The sequence below is a fragment of the Chiloscyllium plagiosum genome, unplaced genomic scaffold (genome assembly GCF_037043375.1).
Source record: "Chiloscyllium plagiosum isolate Xiang-an unplaced genomic scaffold, Cpla_swu_hap1 HiC_scaffold_1, whole genome shotgun sequence".
NCBI classification, from domain to species: domain Eukaryota; kingdom Metazoa; phylum Chordata; class Chondrichthyes; order Orectolobiformes; family Hemiscylliidae; genus Chiloscyllium; species Chiloscyllium plagiosum.
The window spans coordinates 38183723-38200401 of record NW_028270139.1 but is presented as its reverse complement, the minus strand read 5'-3'; the positions used below and the strand labels follow the sequence as shown (position 1 = coordinate 38200401).

The 16679-nt window shown below is 40.0% G+C and overlaps 1 protein-coding gene across 5 annotated transcripts in view; it reads left to right on the top strand.

Annotated features, from left to right (window-relative positions):
* The first annotated feature begins 4399 nt into the window (after positions 1-4399).
* The window catches only part of mapk10 (mitogen-activated protein kinase 10), a 210687-nt gene continuing 198407 nt past the window's right edge, over positions 4400-16679 (top strand). For 4 of the 5 annotated variants that reach the window (XM_087985846.1, XM_087985840.1, XM_087985850.1 and 1 more), the window contains exon 1: positions 4401-4650. In XM_087985846.1, coding sequence (XP_087841972.1) covers positions 4648-4650 — 3 coding nt within the window. In that variant the 5' untranslated portion in view covers positions 4401-4647. Of the gene's footprint in view, positions 4651-16679 lie in introns of all 5 variants that reach the window. The other variant, XM_087985843.1, reaches the window with a different exon arrangement.

Sequence of the window (16679 nt, the reverse complement as noted above, 5' to 3'; positions counted from 1 at the left end):
AGAAGGTGGGCCTAGTGGTATTATCACTGAGCTGTTAAGGTAATGTTCTGAGGATCCAGGTTCAAATCCCATGGCAAGGGTGGAATTTGATTTCAATAAAATCTGGAATGAGAAAAATCTAATAATGGCCATGAAATAATTGCAATGAGGGCAGAGCAGTAGACATTGTTTATACGGACTTGAGTAAAACCTTTGCAAGGTTCTGCATAGTAAACAGTTAAGAAAATAGATCACACAGAATTCAGGGAAAGCTTGCCAATTGGATACAAAATTGGGTTGACAATAGGAGGCAGAGGGTGGTGGTGGAGGTTGTTCTTCAGGCTGGAGGCCTGTGACCAGTGGTATTTCACAGGGATGGGTGCTGGGATGACTGTTGTTTGCCATTTATATAAACAATCTAGATGATAATACAGGAGGCATGGTTAGTAGGATTGCAGATGTCACCAAAATTGGCAGTATAGTCGGCAGTGAAGAAAGTTATTTAAGATTACAAAGGGATCTTGATCTATTGGGCCAAGGGCTGAGTAGTGGCAGATGGTGTTTAATTTAGGAAAATGTGAGGTGCTGCATTTTGGTAAAACAAAAAAGGGCAGGGTTTGTACAGTCAATGGTAGGACCTTTGGTAGTTTTGTCGAACAAAGAGACCTAGGGGTCCAGAGACATAATTCTTTGAAAGTTGTGCCACAGGTAGACAGGGTGGTTAAGAAGGCATTTAGCATGCTTACCTAATTGCTCAGACCTTTTTGTACAGGAATTGGGATGCCGTGTTGACATTGTACAGGATGTCGGTGAGGCCACTTTTGGAGTACAGTGTACAGTTCTGGTCATGCTGCAATTTATTATTGGAGAGAGTTCAGAATAGATTTATCAGGATGTTGCCTGGATAGAGGGTTTCAGTTATAAGGAGGAGCTGGGTAGGCTGGGACATTTTTGCTGAGAGCATATGAGGTTGAGAGGTGGATTTATAGAGGTTTATAAAATCATGAAGGGCATAGATAAGGTGAATAACAAAAGTCTTTTTCCTAGGGTAGGGGAGTTCAAAACTAGAGGACATACTTTTAAAACGAGAGGAGAAAGGTTTAAAAGGGATCTGAGGGACAACTTTTTCATACAGAGGGTGGTTCGTATGTGGAATGAACTGTCAGAGGGAGTGGCAGACACTGATACAGTTACAACATTTAAAAGACATATGGACAGGTACATGAATAGGAAAGGTTTAGAGGGATAAGGGTCAAAGGCAGGAAATTGGGACTAGTTTAGTTTGGGAAACTTGGTCAGCATGGACAAATTGGACCAAAGGGTCTTTTTCCATGCTGTATGACTCTAAAAGGTTGTGGAAGTACATAATGTGAATATTTTTAAGTCAGAGGTAGATAAATTCTTGGTAAGCAAGGTTGTGAAAGATTATGGAAGGTAGGCAGGAATGTTGTATTGAAGTTAAAATAGGATGATTCATGATCATTCTGAATGACAAAGTATACTTGGGGAGTGGCTAAGTGCTATCTATATGTTTGTATTCCAGAATGCTGTCAAGGCAGAATGCTGTATTCCAGTATCCAGTGGGTTCAGCCATTACTTGATATCATGTGGAATAAATAAATTGGGCTGAATGCTGGCAACTGTAATGCTGGAGACCTTGGGAAGATGCTGAGATGGATGATACATTCAGCACTTCTGACTGAAGATCCTCCTCATGTTTATTTTTTAATTTTCAATCACTATTTATGGCTGGATGTGGTGAGACTGCAGAGCTTACATCTGACACATTGGTTGTAGGATTTCTTCGCTCTGTTTACCACATGTCGTTTCTTTGTTGGTATGCAAATTGGCCAAAGTTGTAACTTCACCAGATTGATGCCTGATGCTGCTTCTGACATGCCCTGCTGCATTCTTTATGAAGCAAGGGTTGATCTCCCTGCTTAATGGTAATGGGAGAGTGGGATATATGCTGGGCCATGAGGTTATAAATTGTGGTTGAATAAAGCTTTGTTGCTGCTGGCTGAAGTACCTCATGGATACCACGTTTTGTGTTGCTAGATCTACTTGAAATCTATTATCCCCTTCAGCACAGTGGTAGTGCTACACAACATAATGTTTAATAACTTCAATATGAAAATTCGTATGGGTATATGAAGAGGGAGGGTTTGGAGGGAAAAGGGTTGGGTGCTGGCATGTGGGACTAGATTGGGCTGGGATATCTGGTCGGGATGGACGGGTTGGACCGAAGGGTCTATTTCCGTGCTGTACATCTCTATGACTCTATGACTGTGTGATTCAAATACAAATTCTATCATGGATGGATGCATCTATAACAGGTAATTTGGTGAAGATGATGTCAAGTAAATCTTTCTCTCTTGTTGGTTCCTTCAGTACCTGCCTCAGAACCAGTTGAGCAGTTATGTTCCTTATGGTTCAACTGGCTATGGCACATCAGCCACAGATATCCACTCAGTAGCAGCAATGTGCACTATCTACAAGATGCACTGTAGAAATTTACCAAGGGTCCTTCGACAGCACATTCCATACCAATGACAATTTCCCTTTCGAAGGACAAGGACAAGGACAGCAGATACATGGAAACACCACCACCTGCAGGATCTCCTGCAAGCCACTCACCATTCTGACTTGGACATATATTTCCATTCCTTCAGGGTTACCAGCTCCAAATCCTGAAATTTCCTCCCTAACAGCATTGTGGTTGCACCTACACCACATGGACTGCAGCAGCGGTTCAAGAAGGCAACTCAATGCCACCTTCTCAAGGGCAACTAGAGACAGACAGTAAATGCTGGCCCAACCAGTGACACCTACATCCCACAAGTGAACATAAAAGAAGCTCAGTCAGTGGTGATGTTACTGAGCCATTCTTGGTGATGGACAATGAACTCCATTTTGTGCCTTTACCATGCTTAGCGCATCTTCAAAATGGCTTTCAACAAGAAGGCATACTGATTTATCAGCTGAAGCAGAGCAGGATGTGATAATCAGCAGGAGGTTTCCTTGCCCATGCTTCATTTAAGACTTGAACACCATAATAAATGAGAACAGGAGTAGGCTGTTCAGAGCTCCGAACCTGCGACACTCTTCAACAGCATCATGGTTGATGTGACACTCCTTACATCCATTTTCCTGCCCTTTTCCCATAAGCCTTGATTCCCCATTGATCAAAAATCTATCTGAGCCTGAAATACACCCAAGGAATCTGAAGCCATGAGATTCCCAGGGATCTGGAGTCTATGTTGAAGGCACCCAGCACAATGGAAGACAGGGGCTCCATTTTGCACCCCACTTTCCCACTCTTCTCTTCCATTCCAGCTTTCAAGCTATCATGGACTGGATCTCGATTGGATGTCTCAGACTCACTCAATGAATAAATTGAGAGTTCCCCTGGTCAATGAGTGACTGATACTCACACAGTTTAGAAGCAACATGCTCAACACTTTTCTAGAACTTTGGAGGCTCACAGTCTTCCCACCCTTAGCACACATCTCGCTGCCATTGCTTCTAAGCTACTTACACCCTGTACCTTGTCTCCTGTAAAATAACCAGTTTCTTTTAATTTTTAACAATCAAACCACGTACTAGGCGTGCTATCAGGCAGGTTTTGGAACGGGTCACATGATCCCATTCATATTTGCTTAAAGCCACAGTCTCAAGATATAATAATCTTATAAACTTTGGAGTTGTAACTATATGATTGGTAATGAACATTCCAGAGATCCCTAGTTTTAATTCGGTATAAACTGATAGCGACAATCACTAAATCGAACTAATGTTCTCAACGTAAATACAATACCAATGGAGTTGTAAGGGAGCAGGAGAGACGTCAAAGAGTTAAAGATGATTGTGTGAGAATGATAACAGTGTTTATGAATATGTGTGTACATGTATAGGTAGGGAGAAACCACTTCCTCCTTGTTGTACAAGAAAATTGTATAATGATTATACTGAATGACTCGAAAGCAACATTTTGTTTGAACGACACTATATTAAAACATTCTGCATTGGAAACCATTGTACCATAGTAATTATTGTGAGCCAAAGAAAATGCTACTTTATTCTCTAACTGTACTTCGGTACCAAAATTATTATTCTGCACGTTTGAAAATCTAGTAGAGTAAGCAACGTTTGGCCTGAGATGCACTCTCTATATTAATTTCTTGTTACGACTGTATCATTTGTGTATTAAGTGAAGGTCTATGGGATAAACTGTTTTATATTGGTTTCTAAATAAGTCATTACGGAAGCATATGGAGATACTGTCAGATGTAAAAGTCTCTCCCCTTTCCCCACCCCAAGCCTTCTGTGAGCTTTGACGTCATGTGTGCTCCTTTCAGTTGCCATAGAAACTTATTCCCCAGGCTCTCTGTCTGTCTCATCTGGTCGGTTCCACAGTGGTACAGGCAGCATTGACTGCACAATGGTTTAACGCGGGTGATGGCGGTGATTCAGCAAAGTCTCCCTCCTCTCCAGCAGCTCTCTTCTCTCTCTCCTCCTCCTCCTCCTCCTCTTGCTTCCTGGGCATCCTCTCCGTACCACAGTGCATCTTTTTTGTTCCGTTTTTCTCTGGTGAAAAGCAAAATGATTTGAATCCGGATTGCAGTGGGGGGCTGTTGCCATACCAGGATTCTCTTCAGCTGGCACGGAATGGTAGGTGGTTGATACTGATGCAGTGTGCTAACCTGTTAAGGGTGGGGTGATGAATATTGATTGCAGCAAAGGTTAATGAAGTAGACCGCTGGAATTGCATGAGGAAAGCATCCAAGCAAGTGGCAGCTGGATGTAGCCTTATCCCTCTCATTGATATGCATCCATCTGGTAACTTACTGTCATTAGAGAATATAGAAATATACAAGAGCAAAATAATGCTGAAGACTTGATATAGTGCATGCAAATTACTGTGTAGTTAAGGTTTGAAGGAGAAAACTTGCGGGATTTGATAAAAGTGGAATTAATATTTTGCAAATAGTCGGAAAGAAACATTTTACACCTTTCTAGCTTCATAGATGGTATCGTACATATAATCAACCGATTGTTTAAAATAAATTTGGTGATGAATTAGCAAGTTTTTGTATCAGTGAATCAGATTCAGATCGTTGGGGCTAATTGATTGTCTTTCAGCTTCTTCGAAGTGATGGAAATCTTGGGTCGTGATTTCTGCTTTGATTCGCGATTTTAATTAAGCTTGTGAAGAGATTCAGCAGAAGCTGAAAGGAGGGTTGGAAGTGTTTTGTTCTGGATATACTTCAGTACTCTCTGCTTGCTAACATTACAAGGATCTGCATAGTGCCACTGAACATTTTATTTTGGAGAATCCGTTTGACAAAATGAATATCCTGATCATTTTCTTTATCATATTATTTCAGAATACTGTTGTTACTTGCCAATTTCGCTTTGAGATTGTCAGTGATAGACTGATAGGCACAAATTACCTGGGCTGCATTCTTGATTGTTGCAGAGGAAGGCATCTTTTTCAGTGAGGGTGTTGGTGATTTCTCTGTGTGAGAATCTCTGGAGAGAAAGGTACTTGCAAATATTGCAAATGATTGTGACCAAATATGGATATACACCTAGCTTGTTTAGCAAATGTGATGGCGTCTTTTTAAACAGATACAACAGAAGTCTTTGTACTCAGTTTTAAAATGTAACCTATTCAGTTCTTGATATTTGATGATTCAGAGCTGGAGGATAGGCACTTGGAAATCTAATAATTTCTTCTCTTCTTTAAATGAAATAATTGTGGTTAAAGGGGGGAGTGGTCATGTTCTGGTATATACAAATGACGTAGAATATACATTGAATATCTGCTGTAATCTAAAGTTAAGAACACAGCCATTTTTAGATGACTTTGATATGATTCAGTTTCAGCTTATACATGGAAAGCAATAGATTTTCAGATATAATTGCAGGTGAGCGCTATTCCTCTTTAGTATTATTCATGAAAATCAGAAAACAAAAACTTTGAAAACCTAAATCAGAAACATATGTATCTAAATGGATCTTGAAGATATTTTTCTGCCCTATTTTATGTAACAAAAAATTAAGATGCTGCAAAGTTAATGGTGTAATTTGATATGAGTGTAATACTGTGGTGTATTTTACTTTAAATACTGCAGCCAAATTCAGAATCCTTGTTTTACAGCAACATTAAACAGCTCCTTAACCTTATTATCATGCTCATCCTATGCAGGATAGTGTGAATTTCGGGAAACAATTCAGTGGCTGATTAATAGACCATAGATTATGGCACTTTATTGACATTTTATGCCAATACTCTCTTCATACCAGCTGATTGAATGGTTTTCTAGGCTCCCAACTATATGATGAGTTAAAGATAGGAAAGGGGGTGGGTGACCATCTGTCTTCATTATTAAAATTATCCCCCTGAATGCTATTGGAGTTGGAGCTTAGGTTTCAACTCTTTCGAATTGTCTGCAGTGAGCTTTTCATACTGAGGATGCAATACCACCTTTCAGACAAAGCTATGCTTGGACAAGATTGATAAATAATATAGAAATTAAAGGTTACCAAAGAAAAATCAGTTGCACATGATCAATTTCTACAATCACATTGTCAGAGTATGATATCATTCTTGAAGAGAACCATGACTGTAAGGATTGTGGTTTTGCCTGTTCCAATGGTGCTGGAACAGATGTCGCATACTCTTCATTGTCACTGATGTATTTTAATAAGAGGTGACATTTTTGTTTACAGTCTGTTCTGTCAGAAATTCAGCCTTTGGAGAAATTTAGGCTTATTGCCTTTTTTTAAACCATCTCACATGTTTGAATAGACAGATGTTAAATAATGGGAAGTTAGGAATCGATAATGTTAAATATAAAGCCCACAGCTTGCTTTTCCTCAGAAGGCACGTTTTTGCCAATAGCTGGTGGTGCCATTGACGAATTCTGTTAATTACTCAAAATACAATGGTGCAGAAGTCAAGTTATGCAGTACCATTTTCAATTCTAAATGCTGCTCCTTGCTACACACAGTTCCAGATGTGGGCAGAGGGTACTCAGGTAAATGTTTGGAAAGTAGACATGTTGGTGGTGGTTGAGAATGCTTTAACTATAGAATGCTTTCTGTAAACTTGGGCCTTCACTGCTTGTTAGATCAAATTATGATTCACAATACCCTCTGCACACAGCTTACAATGTGCTGAACTGGTGCAATATTTTGCAGTGCTAATTGATAGGTTAACTCCGAAATTTACTTGAATGTAGAGATTAAGTGACCAATGCTGTTCAGATTAATTTCTAAAATAGCTTCATTCCCACCTTCCCACCATTAATCATCTGGCATAGCCGTCACAGATGAAATGTGTTTGACTTTAAGACCGCTTTTGACTGAATGTGGCATCAAGGAGCATGAGCACTACTCAAGTGAAAGGCATCAGGGGAAAAGTCTCCCTGGGCTGGAGTCATACTTGACACAAAGAAAAATGGTTGGTGCTTATTGGAGATCAGTCATCTCAGCTCCAGGGAGTTCCTCAGGGAGAGTCCGAGGTCCAATCATCTTCATCAATGACCTTCCCCCTTGGTCATTGGTGGGTATTTTTGATGACGATTGCATAATATTCAACACCATTTTAAATTTCTCCAATACTGAAGCTGTTCATTTCCAAATGCAGAAATACCTGACAATATCCAGATTTGGAATGACGAGTAGCAGGCAATGATCATCTCCAACAAGAGACAATCTTGTCATCACCGCTTGATATTCAAAATCATGACCATCACTGAATTCCCCACTGTCAAATGCTGGGGGTTACCATTGACCAGAAATGGAACTGAACCTGTCATTTAAATACTGTGGCTCCAAGACCCCATCAGAGGCTGGGAATTCTGCAGCGAGTAACTGTCCTCCTGACTACCCAAAGCTTATCCACCATCTACAAGACACAAGTCAAAAGTGTAACGGAATACTCTGTACATGCTGAATGAATGCAGCTCCAACAACACATAAGATACTTGACATCATGCAGAACAAAGTGATTTTCTTGATTTGCACCAGATCCACAAACATCTACTCCTTCACCACTGAAGGTCAGAAGCAACATTGTGTACCATCTACAATAAGCACTGCAGAAATTTACCACACTCCTTAGACAGGACCTTTCCAACCTGCAACCACTTCCATTGAGATGAAGAAAGACAGAAAATAAATGAGTGAACCAGCAACTGCAAATTGCCCTCCAAGCCACTGGCCACCCTGACTCAGAAATAAATCACCATTGCTTCAATGTTACTAGGTCAAAATCCTGGAAATTCCTTCCATACAGCATTACGGGTCTACTTAACAACAAATGGACTGTAGCAGTTCAAGAAGGCAGCTTGTCACTACCTTCTCAAGGACAACTAGGGATCATTAGAAGTGCTGGCCAAGCCAACAACACCCACAATTCATGAATTAATTTTTAAAAATGTTAATGAATAATTTTTGACAGCTAGTTTTACTTCCCTCATCTCCAAAATTTGGTAAGTAATAAACAATAACTTTAAAATTTGTGAAATAAACACTTCTTTCTTTAAAAAAAAATCCTATCCTTTGCATCCTAAATTGCCAGCAACATTGTCCTCGAGATTAATTCTTAATTTTCTGGGACTTCAGAACCATCCTGGAGCATTGGACACCGTAAATGTTCCTATTCACGGCCTGAACTACATTTCTAATCCTACCCTCCAACCTTACCTGAGGGCTGCTTTGGTTCTTGCCTTCTAAGCTTTGTCCAGAGGGACCCACCTGTCACACTGGCATTTACAACTTGTTCCTCACTGCATCAGTGGACGCTCAACAACTTCACTAATTCCTATCATTTTCAATGTCTTTTCCTTGTTGGTACAGAAAAAATTATGTTTTATTTGATCTTATTAGGTAGATCAGGATACATAATATGATATTTATCACATTTTTAATTAGCTTCCTTTAATCATTCTTTTACTGTAGATGTTAAATCATTTATTTTAAATATTGAGACACTACTAATATTGTACAGTGTAGTTTCAAACCAGTACAATGAAGGACTCCTATTGGATATGAAGGCGGAATATCTTTTAATTTACAGAAAAAGAAGTAACAGGTAGGAGAGAATGAAATTCTAGCCAAACATATACAACTCATAAACAAATAAATGGATGTCAAAGATAAATAAGGCGATTTTTCTGATCTGAAGCTTGCCTGGCTTAGATATTAAACAAGAAGCTTAGCACTCGACAGAAGCATGTTTGGGATATGTGCTAACATATCTTGCTTCTGAAAGTTTTTAGTTCTTCCTAAGAAAGAGCAATGTTGTTTAAGTATGTACCTGAGCTGAAAATGTGTTGCTGGAAAAGCGCAGCAGGTCAGGCAGCATCCAAGGAACAGGAGAATCGACGTTTCGGGCATAAGCCCTTCTTCAGGAAAGGGCTGAAGAAGGGCTTATGCCCGAAATGTCGATTCTCCTGTTCCTTGGATGCTGCCTGACCTGCTGTGCTTTTCCAGCAACACATTTTCAGCTCTGATCTCCAGCATCTGCAGCCCTCACTTTCTCCTCTAAGTATGTACCTGGTCATACTGCTCAGGTGTGCTGCCTGCATGTTGGATTTCTGACAGGTATGAAACTTGTTGTCTGGCAAAGGTTGATTCATAAAGCATTTTGGGAAAGTGGTGACAGGTACTGCATCACTCACAGCTTGACGAGGCCAGCAGAGCTATTGTGAGACTTACTCAGCAGGATATCTCCATAGGAGCAGTCATGGTATTCTGCAGTGAGGGCCAGGATAGGAGCCTAACGTTGGGTGCCCCTCCATCTGTAGGGGCTCCCTCTGCCCTGCTATGGATTGTCTTCTGCAGAAATTAAAAGAAGGCATTGAGTGAAAGTGGGCGGCACACTTGTTAGTGCTGGTGCAGACTTTACCAGGTAAACAGGGATTTTCCATGACTACCTCCAGGTCCTTGCCCTCAAAGTGGGGTACCAATTTTCCCTGTTTGGTATGTCCATGGCAAATGTCTGGAGGGCAGCTCAGCACTGATGGTGCTTGTCTGAATCCACGATGGGCATTTAAAGATGGTGCTGACACAAAGCATACTGTGTTACAATGGGGCTAGAATCCGATGTAAAGGATGCCACAAGGAGAGGTAGGTGATGAGGTGTGTTTGGTGAGATACAGTGAGACATATTGCTGGCCCTCTCAGTGAGAATGCCTCCAAAGATTTGATGCTTCCAGTGCTTATTTGGTCATGACACATGCACAATATTAAATTCACGTCAGATCAATATAATAGCTCATCTGAAGGGTGGCATAAACAAATAAGCATTTGTGCCAGCCTCTTACATGTCTGAATCTTCCCAGTAGTGTGGAGGCAGATCCAAAGGCAAGACTGGTAACAAGGTCAGAATTCAGGCCATCAGGTCAACGCCCTGATTTCCCATGCCTCCATCAATTGGAGGCTTGTGAACATTGGCAGCAGTTCCTTGCCCAGCAGTGGCATGTATTCAGTAATGAGCAATTACAGGAGTTTGAGGGGGATGGGGGTATACACATTGAAGACCTACCTCAGAACAGACTCCCAATGCAGTCTGAATTGAATCCTTTGAAGGGTCTCCCACTCCAGTGATCCTAGCGGCTTTGAGCACCTTTGTTTTAGAATTGCACTGGTGCTTTCAGAGAGCGACACCAATTGAGATGCCCACACAGTCTCTTTTCTGCCTCAGCAGCACCCAGCTCTCCCAGTGCTCTGGTTGGGCCTATACCCTGAGCATCGTCCTTAATAGGCTATCAGATATGGAAGCAGCCAGTTAGGATCCTGTCTCCAAGTAGATCCTGCTGGATTGTGCAGTGCAGATTGGAAAGGGGTCTGGAATTTCCCAATTCCTGAAAAGCAATCTGTCACCATACAATTCTCCCATTAAAGTTTAAAAAAATAGACAAACAGCCATACTTCCAGAATGATGATGTGCAGTAATAAAAATGTTACCTTACTGAGGCAGAGATATATTGGCTATGGTTGGAGATATAAAGGATGCAGGGCAAGAGACAGCTTCTGAAAGTAAATTTACCTCTGCACCATTCCAGACAACATTGGGGTCACTGACCTGTGCACTGAAGTGATGTACATCAACAGAGATATATGGTATCTCTGAGGCATTAGAGATAGCAATGAAAAACAGCTTTCACATTTTTGCTAATGTCTTTGTTTGACTCTTCTAATTACAGCTAAGTACCAAGGGGTAATCATTTGATTATTAATACCAAGGCTTCACCTGATGAGGTGGAATATATCAAGATCAGTGCCTTTAAAAAATTCACATGAAATCCTGTCTTCACAGATAGAATGAGGATATTCTATGAGAAAACTAGCATTTATTCAGTAGCTATTTTGTTGTAATGCTGTGTACATCCCTGAGCTCTGGTATAATTGGTATTGTTTCTGGACTAATGCAAAAGGTATTGAATTTACTCCAGGCAATCACTTGACAGTTTATAGTATCACCACATGTTGTTAGCATCTACCAATAAAAAATAATAGCATTTAATGAGGACTTGTTGTGTGACCCTGTTCACTGGGTGGACACTGCGCACAGCAACCACACACTTGCACAATGGATTTGTTAGAGATCTGAATCATTTTCATACTCAGGCCTCATTAAAGAAATCTGAACAGAGCCAGCATAATTCTGTATTCAGGCTGTGGAGGCTAAATCAGAAAGTGTTTTAACTGGAGATAGATAGATTTTTGGATTATCTGGGATTTGAGGACTATGAGGACAGTACTGTGGCACCATGGTGAGCATTGCTGCCTCCCAGCACCAGGTTTCAGGTTCAATTCCAGCCTCAATTGACTGTCTATATGAAATCTGCATGTTCTCCCAGTGTCTACATGGGTTTTTTCCCACAGTCCAAAAATGTGCATGTTTGGTGGATTTGCCATGGTAAAAACCTGATGTGGGGTTACAGGAGTGAGATGGGTCTGGAAGGGATGTTCTCTGGAAGGTCAGTGCAGACTGAATGGGCCAAATAGTCTCCTTCTTCACTGTGGGGCCTCTGTGATCCTATTGGAGCTGAAACCTGCAAAAGAGGATCTGAGGCCTGAGGAAAAGTAACTACGATCTTGCTCATTGTCTCTATAGGGTCTTTCATGTTCTTCTAGGATTTCTGTATGTGTTTTGTCTGCTTGTTTGGGTTTGTTGCTGAGAAATCAGCGGACTGTGTTCATTGGGTAACTCTAGCCATTCTCTCCTACATCAAAGACATCTCGGAAATGACTGCCAGACTACTCAGACCCCTTGGCATCATGGTAACCCACAAACCCACCAACACACTAAAACAGCAGCTAATGAACTTGAAAGGCCCTATACAGACAATGAGCAAAACTAATGTCATTTACAAAATACTGTGCAAGGGCTGTAACAAATACTAAATTGGACAAACAGGCAGAAAACTAGCTACCAGGATACATGAACACCAACTAGCCACAAAATGACATGACCCTCTCTCACTAGCATCCTCACATATGGATGAGGAAGGACACCACTTTGACTGGGACAATACATCCATCCTAGGACAATCCAAACAAAGACACGCACGAGAATTCCTAGAAGCATGGCATTCCAACAGGAACTCTATCAACAAACACATTGAGTTAGACCCCATCTACCAGCCCCTGAGAAAAGGAACAGGAAGTGACTTCACCACAGGAAATAATATCACCACAGGAAATTGCATCACCAACCCAAAGAAACCCAAACATATAAATAGAAAGCAGGAATTTTCAGTATTGCTTCACCTGAGGTCCACTAAAGATGTTACCTAGTAGTGTGACAAAACATCTGGAAATGAACCTTTCAGCTCAGTGAGCAAATCTACATCCCAAACCTCAAACTGAGCTACAAATCTTCTCAAAGCTCGCTAATCCACAGTTATTTCGGTTTTTATGAAATGGCAAGACAGGCTTGAGGGGCTGAATGGCTTCCTTCTTCTTCCTATTTCTATTTACCTTAGTTCTATTATGTTATGGTACACAGTTTAATTGTTGTGGGAGACTCATCTTCACCTCTTGCAAACCAAAGAAACATCCCTGGAATGATTTTAGGAGTGAATCCCAGTGGCTTCATTAAGGAGCAATGGTTAGGTGGTTTTAAATTGTGATTGAGTCAACAGGGTTTGCATAGGATCTCATCATGAACAATGTAACAAGGTTTCTTCCTGGTTTCAGCAGGACTATCACACATTCATATCCTTGCATGCTCCAAAGTCATATTTAACAGCAAACTGACATAGAACAATTGTCTGTGATCTTATGCAAAAATATTGTACCTCATTGAATTATTGTGAACCTTTATAGATCACTGGTCAGACCTTGGCTAGATTTTGTGGTCCAATTTTAGGTTCCATAATCCATGAGGAAGGATCTCAAAATCTTGGAGAGGTGCAAAGGTGATTTATCAGAACAATATCAGGGAATGAAATTCAGTTAATCAGACAGACTGTCTTTTTTGCCTTAGCGCAGAAAGTTAAGAATAGATTTATTGGAAAGGTTCACGTTCTGAGGGATTTCAGGAATAAATGATGAGAAATCGTTTCCACTGCCAGGTAATCAAGAACACAGATTTAGGGTAATTGACAAAAGCCCAGCTGGGTATGAGGAGAAATGTATTCATATCATGTGTAAATATGATTTAGAACGTACTGTTTGAAAGCATGATGGAAGCAGATTTGCTAGTACCTTCTAAAAGGGAATTTGATATATGCTTGAAAAGGAGGAAACTGCAGAGCTGGGGTGATAAGAGAAGGGGAATGGTTAGGTTTATCACAGATGTGTGATGGAGAATCCATAGAATGTATTTGGAACAGTTTCCTAAACCAATTTATTACAAATCCAACCAGGGATTAGGCTATTTTGAATTTGGTAACGTATAATGAGGCAGTTTTAACACATTATCTCAGAGTAAGAGATCCTCTAGGAACAGTGACTGTAACATGGTAGAATTTAGCATTCAGTTTGAAAGTGAAAAACGTAGGTCAGAACCAACTGTACTAAACTTAAAACAGGATAATTAGACAGGGATGAGGAATGAGTTTGCTGGGGTGAACTGGGAAATGAGTTTAACGGAATGGCTGGTTGAGAAACAGTGGCAGATTTTTAAGAAAATACTTCACAACTCACAGCAAAAAGGTACACCAATGGGAAAGATGGGTTTTAGAAATGGAATAAATCGACCATGGCTAACTAAGGAAATCAATGAAAATATCAAATTGAAAGAAAACAAAACATACAACATAGAAAAAATTAGTGGTTAATCAAAGGATTGTGGAAGTTTGAAAAATCAACAAATGATGAAAAGAAAAAAAGGGAAAAAATAAACTATGCAAGAAATATAAAAATGTACAGTAAGAACTTCTTAAATTGTTTATAAAGGACAAGAGAGGCCAAAGTAAATATAGAGCCCTTAGAAAAAGAAGCTGTGGAAATAATAATGGCGAGCAAGGAAATGGCAGAGGATTTGAATTAATGGTTTGTATCGTATTAAACTCTCCTGCTTAATTTAAACCAGCAACACAGAAAAGATTTATCCAGTGCAGCAATTTGTGAAAATTTGAGAGGCCAAGAACTATTTAAAGTAAAAATTAACACTTTATTTCTTAAAGTATAACAGAGAATAATTAACTAACAACTATTTACAACTCCTTCCTTTAACGTATCTTTTACCTTCCCTTCTACAATACTAGTCTGATAAAATCTCCGATTAAGATTTATAAAACAAAACTTCTTAACTCAAAACCAGGCAACTTTCAGTTTTCTCTGTATTCCTGTCTTCTTTTCTTCTTCTTGGGGATTCTGCTTCTCAGGTTACTGATCGATAAAGGTACCTGTAAGATTTGGGCAGTCTCGACATGCTGGCTTGACCATTCTCCTCTCAATTTTCTCCGCTCTTGTACCCCCAAAGCATCGGATTGTGTCATTGGCTTTTAAGATTGTCAATATATGCAATTCAAACTTGATTGGAATTTGGTACTTTTTTTTGGGTATAATTTAAACTGATTAGCCTAATTCGAATCTGTTTGTTTTTGTCTCCAGGCAACCAGCTCCACTAACTGCTGGACCAAAAGGTTACATTATATCTTTTTTCAGAACACTTGGTGCTGTCAGGTAGTTTTGCTGCTTTTAACTCTCTTAAAGTTATAGTACACCCACATCTTCATAACAGTATCAATAGGAGTCCAAAACTACTAAACAATCAAGAGGTTCAAGGGAATAAATAAACATAACCATCGCTAGAGAAAAAGTACTAGGGAACCTAACGGGGCTAAAGCCTGATATATCTCTGGACCTGATCAGTTGTATCCTTAGATTTTACAAGATGTACTGTCAGTTCTGATATAACACGATAGAACCATTCTCATGTGATCGTTATGTGTGTATGCGTTATAAGAAAATTGTGCAATAGCTATGTCATTTAAACTAATGAGGCTGGAATCACATTATAGACAATACAAGTGAGGAAAGTTCATGTCCTACAAATAATTGTCTAAATTTTTCAATCACATTAAAGCCAACTTGCAATGAAGAAATACACATTATAGCAGAAATGACTGTACCTATGGAGATGGAGACTTCTTAAACTCAAGAAATAACCCAGAGAATTGAAAAACTGCCAATATAATGCACTTATTCAGGGAGACAAAAAATGGATAACAAGTTGGCATAATATTTGTTGTTGGGAAAATGCTAGTGCCTAATGCTGAGCATTTAGAAGTACATAATAATGTATAGAGTTATGATGTCTGACAAATTTATTACAGTTCTTTGGAAAGGTAACAAGCAAAGATAGATATAGAAGATCTAATAACTAATTTCCAAAAGACATTTGAGAAGGAACCACGCACATAAGAGTTCGGGGTGGGGAAAGGTAGTGTATGAACATAGAGGGTGGGATAACTAATAGAAGACAAAGACCAAAGATAAAGGGGCATTTTCAGGATGTACAATGCAGATAGAGGTCATTGGACTTATCAGGTCAGCACCAACCCTCCAAAAAGCATCCCATCCTATCCCCATAACACTACATTTTTCTATAGTCAACCTACCTGCATATCCAAATGTTTCTTGGATAACTGTGGTAATTCTAGAGCTAATGCATGCAAATGAGCCCTGACCCATAGAGAGGTGCATAGATTAATGAGAGCAAAACCAATCTGGAGTCATCTCATTTGAATGTCTGCCCTATCAACTTTCCATGGTGCGTTTTGTGCCCACCATGGTGGCCATGAGTAATGGGGAATCAGGGATCAACTCCAGAGAAATGGCTACCTCGTTCATGCAAGGCAGCAGGTGCACAAATGCCCCATTTCTGAGTCGGGGAGGTAGTGACAAAAATAACAATACAGGACTCTTTCGAGGCCCTGTAATTAGAATTAATACACTTTAAATTCTTTAAGGAGAATCTATTGGAGAGCAGGTCTGACGTGAGCCTCCGTGAAAGCTCCAGCTTCACTAATGTGTATTAAAGCTGCTGGAATTAAAAAGTTTCTAGTTAGAATTCTGAGCAGTGGTCTGCCCTGAGGTTAGTTACTGTCTGTCCCAGCCCCTGCCTCTCAGTGCTCCCTTGATGCTCTTCACTGAGAGTCCTGGAGGTCCAAAGCATTTAATTTGAAAATAAATTATCTTGAAAACCTAGTATCTAGTGGAGTATTGGG